Source organism: Miscanthus floridulus, chromosome 8 (genome assembly GCF_019320115.1).
Source record: "Miscanthus floridulus cultivar M001 chromosome 8, ASM1932011v1, whole genome shotgun sequence".
In the NCBI taxonomy this organism is placed as follows: Eukaryota; Viridiplantae; Streptophyta; class Magnoliopsida; order Poales; family Poaceae; genus Miscanthus; species Miscanthus floridulus.
Window position 1 is genome coordinate 156,628,126 of NC_089587.1, and position 22,431 is coordinate 156,650,556.

Genomic DNA, 22,431 nt, shown 5'->3' on the forward strand with positions numbered 1-22,431 from the left:
TCTACCTCCCGGTATCTCGTTTTCCCGTTTTTGTTGGCTTCCCGAGCTTTGGCCGCGAGCTCCGCAGGCCATGGTCGCCGGCCATGGCGGCCACCGCGCTAGCCCCGTTTCCGGCCACCGCAACGGCATGGCCGCGACCCCCTTCTCCCCCCGAGCTCTCGGGTGCCCTCGGTGGTCAGTTTGGCGAACCCTAGCCCCCCTAACCGAGCTCGCCGGCGTGTTCTTTGCCGCCGGCCATGGCTGAGCCTCGCCGGAGCCACTGTTCCGGCCGCCAAACCTTCTCTCTCCCCCCCACGTCTAATCCGAACCGTCCATCGCGAGATCAACGACCACCAGTGAAAGGTACCCCTTCGCAGGTGATTTTGCATAAGAGCCCCTGGACTTTTCTAAGTCCTAACCCGCAGTCCAAAACGTATTTCCCCGAATGCGCAATCTCGATTAGAAAGCGTAAACTCCACGGCTTAAGTCAAAAGTACGCTTTCAGTATTTACAGAAATGCCATTCGAACTGTTTCGCTTATAAAATTGTCATTTTAGCTCCGAATTGATCCATTTAAATCGCGTTAGCTTCGTAATTTCATAAGCTACATGTTGGAGCTACTGTTAGTCAAGTTTGGAACTTTTTAATTTCATGATTAGATTTAATTAAATATAGGGCTATAGGAAAACCCGTTTTAATCATAACTTTCGTATTTTAGCTCCGTTTTTCGTGAACTTCGTGTTGGCGTGATCGTAGCGAAACGTAGATTAGTTTTACAAACATTTTATCTTGATTTCAATACTGTTGATGTACTGTTCTAATGATAGGAATGTTTGCTTTGCATGAATACTTTTGGAATGTTGTATGTTGCCGTGTTGGTCGCGTTCAGACGGTGAGGAAAACGTTGGAGACCAAGAACTCTTCGACGACCAGCAGGACCAGCACGAGTTTGTGAACCAAGGCAAGTATAACATGGGCCTTCCTTGATGTCCTATTTCACTTTAAATCAATTACTCATTTGCATGTGTCTAATTTTGGTACCCGTAAGGACATCCTAGTGATTGTTTATCCTGTTCCTTGTCTCCTATGGGTTAAATGCATATGGGTAGATTGCTAGTGCTCTAACTGAACTTGACATACATGTTGATGAATGATACTATGGAACAAAATGAGTGACATGATTTATAACAACTGTTCCATAGGGCGAAAGTGCAAATGATCTTTGTTCATATTGCTCCCGTCCCTCCATAAGGACTTATCTGTCGACAAAAGCTGGGACTGACAGTGCAACCGGGAGAGTCACATGGCTCTGACTTTAGCTCAGTAATAGGACCTTTCCTAGCTGGTTAGAGGTTACCTTTTTGGCGCAAATGGAGCTTGCCACTTTGGGTATAGGGCTGCCTCTGTTCCTATGAGTATAGCCGCGATGGATTTGTGCCATAGGAAAGGGGGGGGTCCCTACATCTGCCTGCCAAAGAAACCAAGCGGCCCTAACTTGTTAGGGAAACCTACGAAATGGCTTCATAGTGAACCCTGCCCGCTCACCTTGGTAGTGACATGAGAGTAATTAACCCGGGCATATGGGGATCACGACTCGCGGTGAATGTGCACCACCTCTACAGAGGGTAACAAACTGTTATAACAGCCGTGCTCGCGGTTACGAGCGGCCCGAAAAACTCACAGAATAACTGGCTACTTGATGATGATCAATTAAGTTGTTCTATGATGAAATATGGTAAACCTGACCTTGATATATGTTCTTATGGGAATTAAATGGGAGCTTAAGCATAACTTGATTATACTTGAGAATAAAAGTTTGACCTATTAAAAATGCTAACTGCAGTAAACCAGAGTCTATCCTTTTTGAGCTTCATAACCTCATGTTAGCTTGCTAAGTACGGAATGTACTTACACTTGTTTATTTTCTTTACTTGGATAAAAATCCCGGATGGGTAACAGATGACAACAGGTATGAGGATTTCCCGGAGGATTATTAGGCTTGTGGTCAACCAGTTGACCTTCCCTGTGATGACGGCCACGAGAGTTTTATTATCTTTTTATTATTCCGCTGTGATGTATAAGACTAAGTTTTATTATAACTCTGATGTATGAGACACCATGATGATACTATATGTAATTTGTCAGCTTGTGTGTGTGATTGTTTCCTGGGCACACATGAGTTTTGTGCATTCAATTTTATCCTTAAAATTGGATGTGACACGCGTGCTTGAGTCCATACAGGGACTTCTGCAGCAAGCAGACGTAGTCAGGGGTGGTCGGGTCGACGAAGCCAGACGGTTGCTGGCAGTAGACTGTCTCCTCGAGATGCCCATGGAGGAAGGCGATCTTCACGTCCAGCTAATGAATGGGCGAGGAGCGTGAGGCGGCGATGCAGATCGTCGCCGGTTTGCCAACCGGGCTAAAGGTCTCGTCGTAGTCGACACCAACTTGCTGGGAGAAGCCGCGGACAACCCAGCGCGCCTTGTGCCGAGCTAGAGTAACGTCGGAGTGGAACTTGTGTTTGAACAGCCACTTGCCGGTGACAATATTGGCGTCGGAGGGCCAAGGTCCGAGGCGCTAGGTGTCGTTGGCGAGGAGAGCATCGTATTCCACTGACATCGCAGCCCGCCAGTTGGGGTCAACAAGGGCGCTGCGGTAGTTGGCCGGAATCAGGGAGGCTGTCGTGGCGGAGAAGCAGTAGCGGTCGACCGGACGCCAGCTGCCGGTTTGTAGCCATGTCACCGGGCCCGAACGTGGTGGAGGCGCAGCGGGCGGTGCTGAGGACGCCGCAGGGGGCGCCATGGGCACCGTAGGGGACGCTGGGGGCGCTGTTGGGGGCGCTGGGGGTCGTGGACGCCGCTGATAGGTGGCCCCAAAGCGACCAGTCCCGCCCGGCACGGAGCAGGGTGTGCTGAAGCCAGGGGACCCGCCCGGAAGCTGCACCGGGCCGTCGTAGATGATCGCCGGGTCATGGTAATCCGGCAGCACAGCCTTGCTGCTGGGAAGAGGCAAAGACGAGCGCTCAATAGCAGTAGGAGGCGGAGTGTCTGCTGGTGGAGAAAGTCCTTGCATCAAGAAGTCAAGTGATGACGGCACGGAGGTCGCTGACGGAGCTGCAGCAAAGGGGAACACAGTCTCGTCGAACACAACATGACGTGACACTATGACACGCCGAGTGGCCATGTCCAGGCAGCGGTATCCTTTGTGGGAAGAAGGGTAGCCGAGGAACACGCACGAGCTCGATCGAGGGGAGAGTTTGTGGGATGTCGTGGCATTGAGATTTGGATAGCAGAGGCAACCGAACACACGAAGGGGAGTAGTCCGGGAGCTGCTAATGAAGGAGTTGGTAGGGGATGGCATGCTGTACAGAAGCAGATGGGCGCCGGTTGAGCAGATATGTGGCAGCGGCCAAGGCTTCAGCCCAGTATGGTGGTGGCATGGAGGCGTGGAGCAGCAAAGTGCGGATGGTGTTGCTGATAGTGCGAAGTATGCATTTGGCTTTGCCATTTTGTTGGGAGGTGTAGGTGCAGGAGAGGCGCAAAGCTGATGCCGTGGCTGGAGAGGAAGTCAGTAGTGGCCCGGTTGAGGAACTCGGTGCCATTATCAGCCTGAAATGCTTTGGGGGATGATGCTGACCTGCGTACGAGCGAAAGCGATGAACTCAACAAGATGGCGATGAACCTCAGATTTGTGGCGTAATGGAAAAGTGCAGCAAAAATGAGAAAAATCATCAAGCATTACAAGATAATATTTGAACCCCGAAGTGCTCAAAACAGGGGATGTCCATACATCACAGTGAAGTAACTCAAAGATAGAGGTAGTGACAGATGTAGAGCTACTGAATGGGAGCCGGGTGTGTTTGCCAAGTTGACAGGCATGACATAAAGACCGCGGCTGCTTATTACATGAGATGACAGACATGTACTGTAGGGTGGCCAGGGCGGAAGGACCCGGGTGACCAAGACGATGATGCCAGAGCGTGTCCGAGGTGGCGAGGCTGCAGGTGGGCGGTGGCGTGGGGGTGATGGTGTAGAGATCACCGCCACTATTGCAGCGAAGAATCACGCGTCCCGTATGCAGGTCCTTGAAAGAAAAACCTAGAGCATCAAATTCAATGGAACATGAATTGTCGCGAGTGAATTGATGTACAGAAAGAAGATTGCGCACTAGAGTAGGAGTAACAAGGACATTGTTACAGTGGAAGGTAGTGTTGGCTGCCGACAAGGTAGAAGTGCCACGACAGGAAATAGGAATGTTACTGCCATTACCAACAGTAATGAAGGAATTAGAGTGAGGGAGGCGGGAGAGGAGTATACCATCTAAGGGTGACATGTGTGTAGACGCGCCCATGTCAAGGACCCAGGGGTTGGAACCCTAGAGGGACAGCTGGTTCAGGGCAGCAACAAGACCGGCCTGATTCCAGGGACCAGTGCCCGGCTGAGGAGGGGGCGCCGTCGGAGTACTGTGCTGGGGCGAAGGCAGTGTGGGCCTGCAGAGGGGTGCCCAGGACGCCAGGGCCGCTGTGGGGGCGCCACTACTGCTGTTGGCCGCCCCAGGGGGAGAAGCAGAACCAGGGGCCGGCTGGCTGGGGAGGGCCGCGGCTGCCTCCCTGGGACGAACTGCCACCCCCGCCACGACCCTTCCGTCGATTGCGATAGCCGCTGCTGCCCGACCGGCCTGCCGTGGCTAGAAGCGCCATGACTGCCCATGGACGCATGGTAGGTAGTGCCGCAGGAAGGAGTTCCTGCGAGGAGGGTGGTCTGGGAGGTGACCTGGCCCTCGCTGGTAAGGCGAAGCTCCTTGAGGACGAGCTTTTCGCGGGCAGGTGGCGAAGTTGGGCAGTGGATTGGAATCCGCGATGTTGTCGGCGGTGCTGGAAAAACGGGGGTTGAGGCTGCGCAGCAGGTTGAGGACGAGCTGTGATTCGATGACGGTGTGGCCGACGTCGGGCAGGGCATCGGCCGTGGTCTTCATCTTCTGGCAGTAGGCGTCGATGGAGAGGTCACCTGTCACCCTGAGTCATCGAATGGAATTCGTCACTCAGGAAGATGGCGCGAGAGGCCTTGTTCGCCTGGTAGATGCCGGAGATTGCCGTCCACAGCTGATGGGCGGTCTGATCCAATGCCTCGGCGAGATCGAGGACGTCGTCCCCGACGGTGCTGAGGAGCCAATTGCGGACACAGGAATCCGCAGCAGCCCAGGCCGCGTCGGTAGGGACGTGCCTCCTACGTGCCATCAACGTGCAGGAGAAGGCCGAATTTACCGCAAAGGGAGAGGAAGAAGGACGACCAACGAGTGAAGTTAGGGCGCTTCAACTCGAGGGTGATCGGCACATGGGATTTGACTGAGATGGTGGCGTAGGGGGGAATGGAGAAGACAGCCGGTGCCGAGGCTGAGGATGAGGAGTCGGTGAGGGCAGCTGAGGAGTCGCTGGAAAGGGGAGGGGTAGTCATGGTGGCGGCTTGGCAAGAAGGACCAGTGCTGAGGGTGGGAGAGGGAGCGAAGGGCGCGACCAGGGTGGTGGCGCAGCAGCGGGAGGAGGGGGTGGGCGAGTGGACCTAGGCCCGGACTCGTGATACCATGTAGAAAAGTATTGGAATCACACCACACACCCAATGTGGGGGGGGGGAGGGGGGGGTGCTGGATATATATAGCCATAGTCACAATGCAATACAAGGCAACTAGGCTATGGTTAATCACTATCCTAAAATATATGATCCTGATGGATCCTTTCCTAATGCTAGCCTTCCTAATGAATCATTTCCTAATAAATAGCTGCAACGAGAATAAGAATCCTCCAGAACATGAAATGTGCTTTACTTTGTGTTCGAGAAATGTCTTTACTTTTACGAAATAAATATAGCAGTCAATCTACTGTCAAAGTCAGCTTTCGAGAAGCAACATTTCAAATTATTCTGGAGAAAACAAGCATTTGAATATAGCAAAAAAAATTATAATACCTCAGGTTGATAAGTGCTGCCATTCAAGTTGAAACAATGAGAACAAGGACCATCAATAGGTCTTGCTCCAAAGCCCCAAGCGGGGAAACGCTTCGCTGGGTCATAGTATTGTAGAACATCACCAACTTCCAGTATTACCTTCCACAAAACAGCAACAGAAGAATTCAAAATCAGTTCCCCAGACCCCGCACAGAGCGGGAGCTCTCTGCACTGGGTACGCCCTTTTTTTATATGTTCAGAACCTCAGAAGGCCATCACTCATCAGAACATAAGAATAAATGGGTAATCAATCAGCGGCTCACCTTCTGATATACACTTGGCCGACCTGAGGGGTCAATATAATGCAAAGAATCTGGAAGGCGTGGATTTCCATTTGAAGCTAGAACGGATAAACATCGACAATAACATATTAAGCATGAGTTCATGAATCATGACTAGAAACAGTAATGAGGAAAGGACAATTTGCACTACCATGTCTGTTGCATACCTGTGAAATCTACGCCTACCATAAAATTCAACTGGCACCCAACAGAAATATAATCTAGGAAAGTATGCCTGTTGCTCTCAACATATTTCTCTACATATAGCTGGCTCTTCAATACCTGCATATCAGAATGAAAAACGATATACACAATGCAACAGTTGAAGACATTCCAAAGTAAAAAATTTTACCTCCTTACTGTGACATTCATGTGCATTGCTGGCAGGAACAAAGAAATTTTCACCATTCTTCTTATGGTACATATTTTCCAATTCAGCGACTGACTTGACTATCTTGCTGTCGAATTACAAAGGGTATCTAATCAGAAAACAAATTGGAATTCAAGTATTAATGGCCCAGGCTCTAAGGCACCATGGAACATACTTATGAACAGACTAAAGTGGAAAAGAAGCAAATAGAAAACAGAATATCAAGTGCAGGCAGTGAAATGAGTTAAACAGAGGACAATTACCCGACTAGGTCATGTTTGCCATTGCTACTGAAGTTAAAGCACTCTATAATTAGAGGGTTCTCCTGCAACACAATATAACCGTAACGACTAGATCAAAAAATATTTCATCAGTAGCCAACAAAAGTCATCCAATTTGGATATCACATGACACGCAACAGTTGGCGCTTACACAATCAAAGGCAGTCAGGGTTAAATATAGTCAGATAATAGATGGTTTTTATAGCAAACATCAAGAAAAGTACAAATGTAAAAAGGAAGAAGATAGTCTCATGCCTTACTTCCGATCTGTTGCAGATTCAGAATCACTGGCCTCCACCTAGGATTGAGATCATTCTTTCTTACTTCTGTCTTGCAAATTGGAACAGGCATTCCACTATCTGATATTCCAGATATTAGCAAGAAAGTATCCTGTCACAAAGCATCTTTAGAAATCAGAATGGTATGCAACACAAGCGAACAAGAAGGTAGGCTGTCAGAATGGTGAAATATGACACGAGAAAAAGAAGATAGGCATAGCCAAACAGCAATCGCAAATATGTACCAAGGAAAAAGGAACGGAAGACCTACGTACTAAAAACATAAGACCAGTAAGCTTACACTCTTTGTTAGAAGATCCTTGATTTCAAGATCCGAACAGCGGAATATCATCTCCATTATTGCTTTTGAACCTGAACTTTCCTCAGCCTGAACAGTTAGCTCACCAAATTTATTAGGATTTGGCAAGTTATGTTCAGAGACACCAAGCTTCAGAGTCAGCAGTCTGTCCCGTTTGGTGATAACCTGCAAAAACAGTCTTTGTCTTCAACGAAGTAAAAATAGTATTGATCTAAAATTAGGATGGTCTTGAAACATTTTAACATTAAGAAATTCTGGAATCGCAACAATCTTTCAAGTGATGCAACATGTGCAAGTACTGCCTTGCAGTTGTGAAATATGATGCTCACATCTAAGTGCGTATGCATGTTACCTTAGGCCACTTGAGCACAAGCTACCAATCGTGTTAAAGTTGTAAATGCAAGTAAATTTCATTAAGGGTCATGAGACTTGTGAATTGTCATATAGGTTCAATTGGGCTACATGCACTCCAAACTTGCACATCTAGGCCATTAAACAAATTGAGCCAACTAACGTCATTAGGCAGAGGGCTCTGATTGGTGCCACAACACATTGGCACAAAGTCACAAACATGGTGCTTTGCAGAGAGGATCTTTGAATTTTGCACTGAATCCCCTTAAAATTATATATACTGTCTAGCTTTGTTCCCACAAAGTCTGAAGCTAACCACACAACCTTCATGGTATAATGGCCTCTAGATGGTCGTGAATCAGAAGTTGAGAAACACATCTATCAACCATGTAGTGCAACAGAGAAGATGCTGCCAAGAGCAACATATTTCATGTCCAGTGTCTTGTGCTATAGTCCAATAGCAGCACAACTCTATTGTCTGTATCTTGTAAAAGGACTACAGGAGAAACAGCATGATGCAGCACCCAAAAGGACCAAGAACAAACAGCCTTGGTTAAAGCTACTACCTAATTCATCATATCCACTGTTATCACATCTCCACGTGAGTCGCTTTCTCTGTTTCAAAGGCATCGCCTAGGTGTCCATGCGGACCGAGGTCGCCTTGGGGGTCTAGTTACACCTTGTCACCTAGGTAATAAGGTATACCCAGCTTGCCTTGGTTCACCTTGTCACCTTTGAAACCATAGCCGCTTCCAGCAAAGCCAAGGCCTTTGGTGACTTATCTCAGCCTTACTTACAGTGCCTTGGTGTTTGTGGGCTGTCTTCCCCCAGGGACAGTTTACTTTTAATGACAACCTAAATTTTGAAGTCGATGGACTGGGGCAATTGTACCATGGCTTATTGAGGATGAATTTTCCAATTTGCCCATTGGAAACATTGCCATTTGAGTGAATGACATGTGGGACCATCTGAGTCGACAACACGCGCCAGTCACTGGCAAAATGGCAGAGCCAATTGTTTGAACTGGCAAGATTGCAAATGGCTCCTTATTGTAGGAGCCAGTATGGGGACTTATGGAGCAGCCAGAGGGAAACCTGAGGGCATTGCCGATCAGTGGGGTCAACTGGCAGGAGAGTGGGACTCAACAGTGTGATGGATTTTGGGCTGGCGGTGCAAGCAGGGGCAGGAGTAAGGCCGGTGCTGCCAGGGGTGCAGCACCGGCTTTGCCTGTAAAATTCACCAGGGAAATATAAATGTAAAAACCATTCCTAGGGGAAAAATAAGCCTAAAAATTAAAATCCGATCCATTTTTAATCAATCTTACTTAACACATCTTGTCTAGTCCAGCAACCCCTGTCCAGCTTTTCTGGCTCCACCACTGGGTGCAAGGGATTGAAATAGTGGAGTAAGGAGATAGGGCTTGAGACAGCAAAATAGGAGATTAAGTACCTCATCTAGCAATATATTAACTGTGGGCCTATTTTGCAATAAAAACAACAAACATGGATTGGGAATTCTGTGCCAGCGTGCCATTTAGCATGTCCGCAGGTACAAATCATCAGTCAATGCCTAGTTGGGCTGCTAATGACATTAGCGACTCAAACACCTTCAGTGGCTTAAATGTGCAATTTATGATTTCAGTGACCTAATTGAACCTGCACGAGCAGTTCAGTGAAATGCAATCAAATTCCTATGATACATTCAAGTTAGCCACCAAATCTGAATCTATGAAGCACGGATACTTCGCAAAACTCACATACCAGTATTAGATACCATATCCAATACAGATACTCCGCAGATACAGCCAGACATGTATCCAAGATGTATCAGAAATTAATTCGGATTCCAAAAAAAGACCCAATATGCCTGGGACACCCCACCGATGCTTTGGGGGATACCTTAAAACCCTATTACCACTTGTTCACTTCGTATAGAAGTCCTCCGTTGGCCCCCTCTCATTGCCATCAGCACGGACGTAGACACAGCTGCCAATGCCTCGTACGTGGCAGACATGTTCCCTTGATGTCGCTCGCCATAGATCTGCGGAGCTGGCGCGCTGCACATGCCGCTACCACTTTCACCTCCGCCCAGACACCTCCCATTCCCCGCCTATGCCTCTTCCCTCTATGGAGCTGTGCACCGCCGTCACCTCAACCCGACAGCTCCCATTCCCCGCCTGAACTTCTTCCCTCTGTGGAGCTGCGCCCACCGCTGATGCCTCTCCGCCTCCGCCCGGCCACCTCCCGTTACCTGCAGTGCCTCTTCCCTCCTCTGGACCACATCGCCCATTCCGCCTCCATGCGCGCTACCAGCGATTGCTATTCCTTCCCCTTTTGTGTGGTGAGTCCGCCATCTCTCAGTTTGGTCCTTCCCTTGTCCTTCTCACTTTCCCAGTCTCCTCATGTGCTGATTCATACGCTCCTCTGATTCTCCTTGGTTAAAAGTCCTCTAATTCTCCTTTGTTAAAAGTTACTATTTTGGGGGCAAAGTTTTGTAAAGTGGTGACTGTTCATATTCTTTTTTAAAAAATATATATAGTACAGCAAGGAAAGCCCCAACTATAAGATTTTATTAATAAAAAGAAAAGAAGTTGTACAAGGGACTATTCATGTTCTTGAACAACTGCAAGCTGAAATTGCTGCTCGCAGGTCAGTTCCTAGAGCTATTTCACTTCCGAAAGAGAGCAATGAGAAGTTGAGGAATAGGAGGATGTTTCAGGTATTGAATCTAGCTTCAATTTAGAAGTCCATAGCTTACTTGATGAACTGATAGCTATTTTTAATTTTTTTTTATATCAGCATATCCCTGTATCCATGTTTTGGGAGAAATGAAGGGCGTATTTGGTTGCCCTGCTGCCCCAGCCTGCATGACCCGGAGCCGTATAAAGATGCCTGAGCAGTCTGTTTGGTTGCTTGTATGTGCTATCTAGCCTGCACGAGTGGATGCAATTTCATGGGCGAATGCAGGATGCAGGATGAAGATTGCGGACCCACATATCAATCTCACAGAACAGACAGGCTGCATCCTGCTCATGCAGTCAACCAAACATCATCTCAGCTTTCTTGCATCCGCTCATGCAACTTCACCAAACACATTCTTTTTCTGAAATACGGATCCACCAAGTCTGCGTCCGCTCATGCAGGATATACGATGCAATCCCAATCTGGCAACCAAACACACCCGAAGCATCAGAGTATCACCGTATAGCGTACCAGTATCCGTATCCACGTACTCGGGCATCATAGATTTGAATTGTGCAAGCAAACAAATAAAAATGGATGGAAGTTTGACTTCACAGGTTCAGCTTCAGACCTTACCTGCTATTTATTGATCACTAAAAATCACCACATGACTCCACACTAGCCAAGTTGCACAGCAGGCAAACATGACAAATATTAGAATGCACATGCATTATGCACTGTCGTAGTGCCTTCTAGTCTCTTTACATTGTTCTTTCCCTTTCCTTTTTTGTTAAACTATTTAAAGTTCTGTTCATATTACGACAGAAAAGTTGTTCACACTAGAAAATAAAGTATTTTCAAGTCTTCACCAAAGTCAATATAACCAGGAAAAAAAAACATAATAATTCCATTAGCCAATACCTCTGACAAAAGACAGGTAGCCTCTCCAAGAAACTCTTGCTCCTCCAGCTTAAGCATCTGCATTGTAGAGCAGATTAGCGTATGAATTGCAAAGCAGCTGCAAAAAATCAATACGAATGTATGCTTAATGGATCAAATCATGCTTCAAATAGGCAGGAACTCCCAGTTCTCAAGCGTCAAGACCAAGAATATGCATTTGATTCTTTTCTGTTTGAGGAATTCTACGTACAGTCACTTTTAATATATCTGGAGGTGTTCCGGGAATCTGTGCAATGAAAAAAAATACTGTCACACGTCTGATCCGGACCCCCACGTAGGGTCAAACGGGCCAGGAGAGGCCCGAGACCCAGCCCTGGCCAGCACCAGGGACTCCTCGCACACGGCCAAGGGGGTGGGCCACCACCGCCCCATCAAATCCCCCGATATCTGGGAGGATCCGAAATAAATGAAAGTTAAGAATAAAAATAGGGAAAATAATTAGAGATTTGTTTATAGGAAATCAAAGTGAGATTTATTAGGAAATAAAATAGTTTTGCTTGTAAAAGGAGAGTCCAAATCTATAAGGACTCTTCTTATATTTTCTTGGAGGGTAAGTCAGATTGCTTAGGGGTCAAGTCTCCCAGGACTATAAATATAGGGGCGATGTAACCGTTCAATCTTAAGCAAGGAAAAGAACCTCCCTCCCTCGGCGCCGCCCCCACTCCTCTCACGCTGCCGCCTGCCCCACGCCGCCGCTCCCCTGCCCTAGCCGCCCCTCAACCGGCCACCCCCGAGCAGGACCGTGACAAATACTAGACATTTTAAGATAAACATAGGTGCATATTATATATTTGAAACAACTAAATACTTTTTAAGCACGAAACAAACCAAATCTAAATGTGGCATATAAGGTATAAAAGTATCAGTGAAAAATAAAAATATCTGAATCTGATTCTACATAATTCCATTTTGAACCCAAGTAAAACAGTAAATAGATCACAAGGTCCTGAAGATTGAAAACATGCCAGCTTTTTTCAGCTTGGAAGCATGCCAATTAATAGTATCAAGCGTGCTTGACCATTAGCAATTAGCAGCCTCAGTGGCCGAAGCAAATACTTCATCCCAAAATATAAGATATGGTTTGACTTAAGAGTCTTTAAGATCATAATTTGACCACTAATTTCTCTTATAACATATTATTCATGGAAACAAAGTTTGATTATTAGAAAGTATTATAAATAAATCCAATGCAGGCCCATCCCTGTAGGTGTGTGTGAGGCATGTGTGACATACAGGTGTGCAGCATGTGTGGGTTGACCGCACAGGCCCCCCAATCTTCTTTGCTATGACCCAATAGCACATCAGGCTTACCCTCTACTCCTTGACCCAATTTCTAGCATGTAACATGCAAGCCCAACCGTGCATATGATAGGACTAGTATACCACAGAATAAGTACAAGCTTGTTTATTGTTTGATATATGGTGTATATCCCTACATTTTGTTCTTTTCATCTATTGTATACATGTGCATCGATTGGTCAAGACGTCTAGTGTTCCAAGATCCAAGCCATGTCTTTTGCAAATGGTCTAGAAATTATGAATCAGGTTACCAAAAGCTTTTCTAAATTGAAGTTATTGAAGTCGTACTTGTATTCTAAAATGAATCAACAAAGGATTAATGATTTGCACAATAGCGCTTGAGGGTGACATATTGGAGAAGATTGATTATGAGTATATGATTGAAGAGAATTTCATTTCAAAGAACACCAAAAGAATGCTGTTCAATTAAAGATTATGCAACCAAGGGTTGAATAGGTACAATTCTTGATATATCCCCATTGCAATGTAATACATTTTCATCCATATATTATTATATCGTTCTCTTTTGCTAGCCTGCTAGGCCCCATTTTATACTTCAGCACTGGGCCCCGATTTATGCCAAGACGGCCCTGATCCAATGTAACCACTTTTATATCACAAACTTTTCATAATGTTAAACTAATTGTGGGTCAAATATCACTTAGTTTGAATCTTAAAATGTGTGCACGCCATGTATTTTGGATAGAAGGAGTACAACAGAAGAAGTAATACAGAATTGTAACGGTAGTCACCTTTTCACTGACATCATGGAACTGCTGGTGGATGTCAAAGACCTGAAACCTGAAAATAAAATTATCAGTTAAAGCAATAAGATAATTAAGAGGCAACACCCACTCTTAACGATTATATAAGATACAACATTGGAGAAGTTTAAAGTATACATTGACAGAATCTTACACCAATGGCTGAAGAACCTCAAACTGGTACTGCACACTGATTTTGGTCGTCCAAAATGGGTTCAATGAATTTAAAATTACTTCACTACGCCCAATTTCTTCAAGTGCCCCATCTCTCCTTTTGGAATACACAACCACCATGGGATTACTCTGAGGGAAAAGAGAAAGCCATTAACAAAGGGAGGCAACATAAGAAGGGCGTACCCAGTGCAGAGAGCTCCCGCTCTGTGTGGAGTCTGGGGAAGGGTGTTAGTGGCAAGCCTTACCCTCGCCTGTGCAATGCGAGGAGACCAGTGACTCGAACCCGGGACCTTCCGGTCACAGACAGTAAGACTCTACCGCTTGCACCAGGCCCGCCCTTCGGAGGCAACATAAGAACTCGACACATATTCAGAGGTAACATGGATGCAGAGAGAAAGGTAGCTGCAGCTATTTTCCTTGAAGCAGTGAGCAAGGAAAGGTGCTTAGAAAGGAAACAAAATCTATCAACTCAAAGTGCCAGTTCTATGACGTATTTCGAAATTCACTTTCAATAAAGGCCTTGGAAACAACGATGAAATTGGAGCTTGAGAAGGGGTGGGTACATGTGAGGAGGAAGCTATAGAAGGTGGGAGCAGAAAAAGGGAAGACTTTGGTAGTAACTAGTTGTGTGTATGGTAGAACAAGTGAGGAAGTGGGTGTATAGGACATGGCACCCTGCCTGTGACTGCAAGTGTGTCAAGCTTAGTGGTGAGAAGAAAGAGAGGGAAGGAAAAAGAGAAAAAGGAAGGGTTTAACTTCTCTCTAGAGTGTGTTTAGAGTCTGCAGGTTTGTAAGGGTTCTTCCCCTTTTATCTTAATATAATGATACGCAACTCTCCTGCATGTTTGAGAAAAAAAAAGGGAAGGCTAAAAGGTAGAGCTGACAGCTGACTCAGTGTATACTGCTGTGAGATATGACTGGGCAGCCACATAGGACAAAACCAGGTGATTCAGGCACAGAATTAATGTGCACTGGCTTTAAGAAATTTGGGATGCAAATTAAATGATAGTAAGAGTCCCAGGGGAACTAAAGTGGATTTCTTCCTTATAGTTTTTATTGTCTTGCTTTAACATTGGGAGAATAAGAATATGCCACAAAATTTGGTGATATAGGTAAAATGGTAAATGGTAAAGTATCATCTGAAACATGAGCTAGCTTCTCAAGTTTCTATTACAAGTTTACTGGGACATAATCAAATGCTAACCAAACAGAATTAAATCGTGCATAGAGTCCTTAAAAATAAATGACTTCACCATAAGAATGTTCTTGCCAGTACCAACCTATACTTATGCAGCATATTAAGGTGCCATTTGGATGATCCGGGATTCTAAAAATCTGGATTAATCTAGCATGAAGGTGATTCTGAGATTTTGAAAATTTGTGTGACAAGACTTTGAGAATTTGCCTTAATATCTCCACCATTTGGATGGCGTACAGATTTTTATTATCAGAATCCCAATAACCTATTCAAATGGGGCTATGTTACAGTAGCTGATTAACACTGTGCACTATGAGATAAGGAAGTCTATTGTTTCTGTTATAATTAGCCTGCTACTTACTTTTTATACTTTGCATTCTTAGAAATTAATGATAACTGCTCAATTAAACACTTTAGGCTCTTAAACAAAAAAGATGATTCAACATGCACTAACAAATCCATTCAATAGTGACATGACAGAGCAGTATATATAGATTCCAGTGAAGATACGAAGCAGAATTTAACACAATAAGTAGTTCTTTTGCTTGTCTTTTTGAAGGAGATGCAAGGAAATGAACAATAGCAAGTCACAAATGCAAGAGGTGCAACAAGGAGCATACCTTGGGAAAATATTCTTGATCACCCAAATTTGATGCTGAGAGAGATAACTGCAACATGTTATACTGGCAGAATCAAAATACTACACAACTAAACAAGCCTGATCAATTCAGTAACTAAAACTCTACTACTACAGACATAAAATCACATATATGACCACAGTCCTCACATGGAGCAAAATTGGAGTACCAAACCCTTAGGAATCAGTACCACATAACACTAATACAGCAATATGAAATGCCCAGGTACCCAAATCAAATAATTCCAAATAACTATACCCCAGAACATAGCATTAATGAAGAAGTTGCTACGATCATACTGCTTAATTACAGCTTAAAGCATGCTACTCACAAAATCAGCGAAGAGCCGAAGACTAGATACCCAAAACAGGTTGTAAACAAATCAATAGAGATATCATAAAACATATGACTCAACCATCATAACCATCTTCAATCACAGCTCCATGGCAACACAAAAGCCACTGACCACAATCAGCAGAATTGTTGGAAAAGCACCAAACCAGTGGCCAGCATAGTCAAATCAGCCTAGTGCCCAATCATCACAGCATATTTGTCCTCCCTCCCATAATAAGTGCACTTCTAGCATTCAAATTTTTGCCCCACAATAAATGGACTTAACCACCTAGCACTAGAAGGCTTGGCTATTTTCTCTAATTTCAAAAGTGCAACTATTGTATGTTGTGACAACTTTTGACAGGGGTACAAATGTCATTTCGTAAAAATACTAATCTTCAAAGAATCTTAGAAGCACATTTATAGCAGGACGGAGGGAATAACGTAGTATCAACCGACGATACTGAGAATTGCCATCGCTCCAATCACAAACCAAGTAGTCCCCTGCTACCCCGGTGTGTCCTCCGCGAACGCCACAAAACCAGAGCACCGATCCGCAAACAAGCAAAGGGGCAACACGCGGCGGGACCGAGCCGTCGCCAGCGCCGGGCGCAATGCCGGTGCCCGAGCTGCTGCCTGCTGGCGCCCGCCGCCGCGTACCACTGACCCAACGCTGGAGATAGGTAGAACCTTGAGGATGCTGTTGTGCTCCGTACCTCGATCTGCGTGGACGCGCCGGCGCCACGGGAGCGGAGGAATCGGTCGGCCGCGGCGGAGGCTGCGGAGGCGGCTTTGGCGGCGGCGGCGGCGGCGCCGACGTGGTGAGCTCCGGCGTGGCTCACCTCGTCGGAGCAGCAGTTCCCCATAGCCGGAGGGACCGTCCGCCCGTCAGCCGCTCGCCGGCGAGGAGGGTGAGATCTCAGATATCGGATGGGAGAGAGCGCGTGGGGATGGGAGTTGCCGCAAGTAGCCAAAGCCAGCAAAGAGCAGCAAGTGTTGTCGTAGAGACGACACGGAGACTTGGACCAAACCCACGCAGGAGCGCAGTGCGCGCAGAAAGCCAAAGACAGGGTGGGGCCGGCACGGGGAAACGTGGCGGAATTTACGGCTTTGTCCCTGGAACGGCTAGAGTGAGGTTTGACTCTGGCCCGCTGCCCTTGTCTTTTGTTCGACGTAAGAGTAAAAACTAGTTCACTCTAACCTTGCACGATCATGTCATTAGTTTTAAAATTGTACATTTAGATTTGTGAAGTTACTAAGTCATACCTAAAATTATTGTTATTCACAGTAAAGTACATTTCACATGTAGAGCACACATGTCCCTCTCTCCATCTCCTTGGTACTTATGCCACTTGGTGATGATTGTGGTGCAGCTAGTTGTCCGACGGTTATCGTGAATAACGATAATTTGAACCTAATGCCAAACTTGTCAATACCATTTTGAATGTTATTCCAGTTTGCTCACTGGGATGAAACGTTTTGGTACCAACGACGTCGTAATATTGATAAATAGAATAATTATAGTTAACAATAACACAAATAGTACCTAATATGAAGTAGCATTTATACATCACAACTTTAATAAGCCGGTAACGCCGACTATATGATTATGTTAGATGGACAAAAAAAAGGGCAATACATGTACTCGAGGGATGTGCGGTGGATTGAAGACAATAAGCTAAAGACACTGGCTTCCTTTTTTTCATTCAAGGGGATACAATGAAATCCACAAGCATTGGGGTGGCGGTATTGATATTGATGGAGTCGCAAAATGCTTCGAATTAACCAGAATTGGTCAGAATTGTGCTAGTGCAAGATTCATCTCATGTTGTACCGGTCTCTGTGGCGGTACAAGACATTTTGGTTGTTCTGATTGTGAGCTTCTAGGCCTCTCAGGTAAGTGATTTCGATGGTTAATGACAACTTTGTTTGTGTGACTAACATGTGTGTTTTGGAGGAACCTGTTTTATGTTGGGTCACAAAACATGAAGATGAAAATGTCCTCAGATGATGATGACAAAAAGAAATTAAGGACAAGCTGGCATGTGTGGCTAACATATGGTTTCGATAATTAAGTGTAACATTAAGCCACAGTACATGAAGGTGAAGACAACCTCAAGAGTTGATGACAAGACAATCAAGAACTCAAGTTGAAGACGAATATCAATCAAGAGTCAAGCAAAACAGGAGAGGACAAGGGCATAGATCTCAAAAGAGTCAAGTGTTGCAAGTGAGCACTTAGGATTGAAGACCTTTCAAGAGTTAGGCATCGTCAATAAGTATATGAATGTGAGAAGCTCTAATGGGGATGGGGTTCCTGATCTTCCATCAGTTTCAATATAACTATCGATTTGGTGGAGAGCGATACACCGATCCGGCTTCAGATCAAAAGACTCAAACCATACAACCTTAGCACCACGTCTTCTCTAGTTATCAACCGTGTCACAATCTGGTTGACCATGCCAAGAAGGCTAATCCTTGCTACGAGTCAAAGAACACAAGCAAGAACAAGATAAAATGCAACTCAAGTAAAGTGACAATTTGCAGATTTATGATGTGGGGTTTCACAAATGTTAGTGGCGAATGTTCAAAGATAGATTAATCATAAGCAAAAGTCAAACCCTAACATGGGCAGTGACTACTGATTATATAGTCTAAGGGGCGTCTAAGGACTCCTATTCACATCTCTAAGGAGTCCCGACACGTTACAAGGCCAAACGGCTCAAAAGATGGCGACGCAGCGCCCTGATAGATTCTGGATGTCAACTTATTTTGATGATTCTCATTGATTCTGAAGGAATGTTGATGTGGGACCAGTTGCATTGGTTAGCTTATCAAATTATATTTCTATCCATATGTGGATTATCGAAAACGGAGTCTGTATGCAACCTGGGCGTCCATTTTACTATAGGCTGCTCCTGGAGTACAAGATGGACTCGAACTTGACATGGATTGGGCCTTCAACTTGACTTGGACGCCCTTGCCAGCCTCCTAAGGAGGTGGCCAATGAGGAGGGCATCCTTGGTCATCTTTGAGGTGTTCTCCACATAGTTAGAGCGAGCTCCAACTTGGGCCAGGGTCCCAAGGGTATATAACAAGCCCACGATGATGACGCAACTCTCGGTAGAAATAGCGGCAACTTGTCATGTTGATTTTAATACCTTGCCAACATAGTTTTGAGGTCGAAGGAGTTATGACCTTCCCAATAAAGTATTGTTGGGCCACTGATGAACTGAAAATTCAACTTTGATGAACTTGGACTTTGAGATTGGTCTTGGTAATGGCATGTCCATTATTTATCATCATCACCATTGTTCCTAAGCACATTTGAAATACCCATATTAGGTAGCAACCAATTCTTAGTTTTACCATTATGCAAATGTAGGAACGAGCTCACCTTATAATCAATGGTTGTATCCGAAGGTGTTATGTCCTCATCAAGCTGTGTGCATGATGATGCATTCTTGGTAAACAAATGGTCTAGGGAGCTTGGGTATATAGCAAGGAATAAAAAAAAATCAAATTTCACTTCAACAGAGTTCATATGGAAAAATTAGAAATGAAAGTAGACACCATGAAAAAAGGAACTCACCTGACAATTGAAAAATCGAGTGTATAATTTTATACTTAAATCATATGGCTCAATTTGAACTGCTACTAGAAAAATATAAAACTACTCTAGCAAAATGTACATTTAGGTTTTCTAGTGCTCTAACTTATCCTTAACCCACAAATTGTTTTGCAACAGTTGAGTCAACCATATTAACTAGCCTAAATCCAATCTAGGAAGGTAAATGTCACACAAGCAAAGTACAAGTGCAAGCTATAAACATGAGAAGTAAAGAGCTAAGGATAGAGAGGGCAAACATCTAGACACATGATGATATATCTCTTGGTAGCGACCACCAAATCTCAACCCCTACTCCATGTACAGTTCCACCGAGGTACTCTCCTAATCACCAAGTCTCTTCTGGTCACGGTGTTAAATTCTCCATACAAGGCCTCTACCAACCAAAGGCTAGTATGAGGGTCACATAGTCTCACTACTACCACACATAGAGATGTTAATGGAACCTATTTTTCATTTTCCCATGGGGAATTCCTCTATTAGGGATGAGGACAGGACAATTTTACCTCCATGGGGATCTTAACAAGGAGAAATTGCTCCCCTATCAAGGATGGCAGGATGGGGATGGGAAACCATCCCCCATCCTTGTTCCTCACATGGCCCCATGTACATAGCTAGTGTACAGGTCCAAAATGTCAAGAACGTCCCCATTGCCATCCCTAATGACACGGCTCTTCCATTCTCCTTGAGTTGTGTTCACTATAGAGCTTCTCCACATAAGGGGTAGGGTATCCTCATCCCCCAACAATAATACGGCTTTGTTCCACACAAAGAATGTAGGGTTGTCACCTCAAAGCTCACCACACCTTCATTAGGAGGCTCACAATGACTTCAAGCGATCCATATCGCCAAGTTACAAGGGCAACACAACCCAATCACTCAAAGCTCTCAAGTTCTAAGGCCTAAACCTCATAAGGATGCACTATAGCGTCTATCCTAACCTGTGATGGGATTTAAATCACTTGAGAGGGTAAATGGATTGTAGAAATATCTGCTCTAACCTGTAATAGCCTTAAGGCACTCCAGCACACTCAAACGAGTGAAGCAACCTCATATATATAGCCACATCACCCTTAACTAGCAGTTGAAGAAGTTTGCTAGAAAAGTGTTGAAGGGACCGTGACGCCTAAGAGGGGGGGGGTGAATTAGGCAACTTAAAATTCTAACTCTAAACTATGGCCTCTTTTTCTAACTCTAGCAAAACTTATGCAATAGATAAGCTATGTAGATGTGCAACTATAGTTTTGCTAGTGTGTTGCTATCTCTACCGCAAACGTAGTAAATTAATCAATGTAAATGCAGAAGCTAAAGAGCAAGGTAGAGATATGCAAACTTCCATCGACGACTCCGGTATTTTTACCGAGGTATCGAGAAGCGCGCAAGCTTCCCCCTAGTCCTCGTTGGAGCCCCTCGCAAGGAATCCCTCGCAAGGGCCAAGCTCCCGATCGGGTAACTCCGTGGATAGCCTCGGGCCTTCCCCACACGCAAGTGGGTCTCCGATGTGCCTATCGGCAAGCCTCTCCCAGATGCTCTCCGCCGTCTTCACTATCAAGCTTCCGGCCGAAACGCCACGGGCCTTGTTCCCTCCGGTACACGGTGGCGGCCACACCACAAACGCGGTTGGTGTGATCTCGCAAGACTTCAAGCCCCTTCGATGTACAACACTTGTGCTCGCAAGCACGGGATGGCAAGAGGTATTCAAACCTCACTTAAACACTAGGCAAACACCTAGAGCAAGCGCATAAGCGGTGGTCTAATCAACCTAAGCACTTCGCAAAGCACTTATGCTAATCACCTAATAAAACAATAAGCACTATGCATGTGGAGATCACTCAAATGGTGTATCAACACTCTTGGTATGTTTCCTCAGCTCCACACACCTCAAATGGCCGGTTGGGGGTTGTATTTATAAGCCCCACTGAGAAAGTAGCCGTTGGGGTCGAACTCCCGCAAATCTGCTACTGACCGGACACTGAATCGTCCTGACCGAACACGTCCGGTTGTCCCGACCGTTGCAGCCGCAAACCACCAATCGGACGCTGCCAGCGTTCGGTCGCCTGCCACCGGACGCATCCGGTCGTAGTTTCGCGCGCTTGGAACCTCTCTGTACTCGATCGGACACTGCATTTCTACGTTCGGTCGGTTGCCGCCAGCGTCCGGTCCTCGCATCCAGTCGCCTGTCTGCCAAGCCACCGGTCCAGCGTCCGGTCGTGCTTCCAGCGTCCGGTCCAGCGTCCGGTCGCCTCTATGAGCTCGTTTCTTCATGATCTTACGTATGGCTTGGTTCCTATCTTTATGCTTAGACTTTGCTTGATATCTTGGGTCTTTTCTTGTGCTCCTAAGGTCTTTCTTAAGGTGTTGATTATCGGATCATCATGTCGCCTTTGTCCAAGTCATGTCTTGCACCCTGTTGGACTACAAAACAAACACTTGCAAATTCATTAGTCCAATTTGGTTGTGTTGGTCATCAAACACCAAAATCCAAAGTAAATAGGCTTAGGGTCCATTTTCCTTACAATCTCCCCCTTTTTGGTGATTGATGACAACACGACCAAAACAAGCAAATGATAGAGATTTTGAAATTTAAAAACTACCTACTTGCTAGGATGCAATGCACAGGGCAAGGTTATATGATGCTAGAAAATCCTACTTAGATACCAATCAAAAACCATCTTGCCCTTGCAAAAGTCCCTATGTGTCATTATGGATTCCTACAGATTTTACCATTACTTAGTCTAATCCATAATCCACTTTCCTCCCTTTCTTGGACCATTACCACTTGTAGACATCAACTTGATGCTTGCCTTTGGTCCTTCAAATTCTCCCCCTTTGGCATCAAACACCGAAAAGAAAGACATTAGTAGCACAAGGGAGGGTCAAATTTCATGATCCTTTGTG

The 22,431-nt window shown here is 45.4% G+C and overlaps 1 protein-coding gene across 1 annotated transcript; it reads right to left on the reverse strand.

The window, feature by feature from the left end:
- Positions 1-4,665: 4,665 nt before the first annotated feature.
- On the reverse strand, positions 4,666-16,887 carry LOC136470061 (protein BONZAI 1-like). The gene is made up of 15 exons (XM_066468031.1): positions 16,622-16,887; positions 15,555-15,602; positions 13,717-13,865; positions 13,551-13,599; positions 11,461-11,517; positions 7,490-7,672; positions 7,166-7,300; positions 6,893-6,954; positions 6,612-6,717; positions 6,427-6,541; positions 6,242-6,318; positions 5,940-6,077; positions 5,830-5,894; positions 5,079-5,204; positions 4,666-4,993 (listed from the first exon to the last, which is right to left on the reverse strand). The coding sequence occupies exons 1-15, from the start codon at positions 16,769-16,771 to the stop codon at positions 4,666-4,668; spliced, it is 1,788 nt and encodes a 595-aa protein (XP_066324128.1). The 5' UTR covers positions 16,772-16,887.
- Between the last annotated feature and the right edge of the window lie 5,544 nt (positions 16,888-22,431).

Bases quoted from the DNA above. Each gene is read 5' to 3' on its own strand.
- LOC136470061 (XM_066468031.1), bottom strand. From the start codon at position 16,771: ATGGGGAACTGCTGCTCCGACGAGGTGAGCCACGCCGGAGCTCACCAC. The intron at 6,319-6,426 runs GTATGCAACAGA...TATCCGTTCTAG, and splicing joins GGTAGGCGTAGATTTCACAG to CTTCAAATGGAAATCCACGC. The intron at 5,895-5,939 runs GTATTATAATTT...TGTTTTCTCCAG, and splicing joins GCAGCACTTATCAACCTGAG to AATAATTTGAAATGTTGCTT.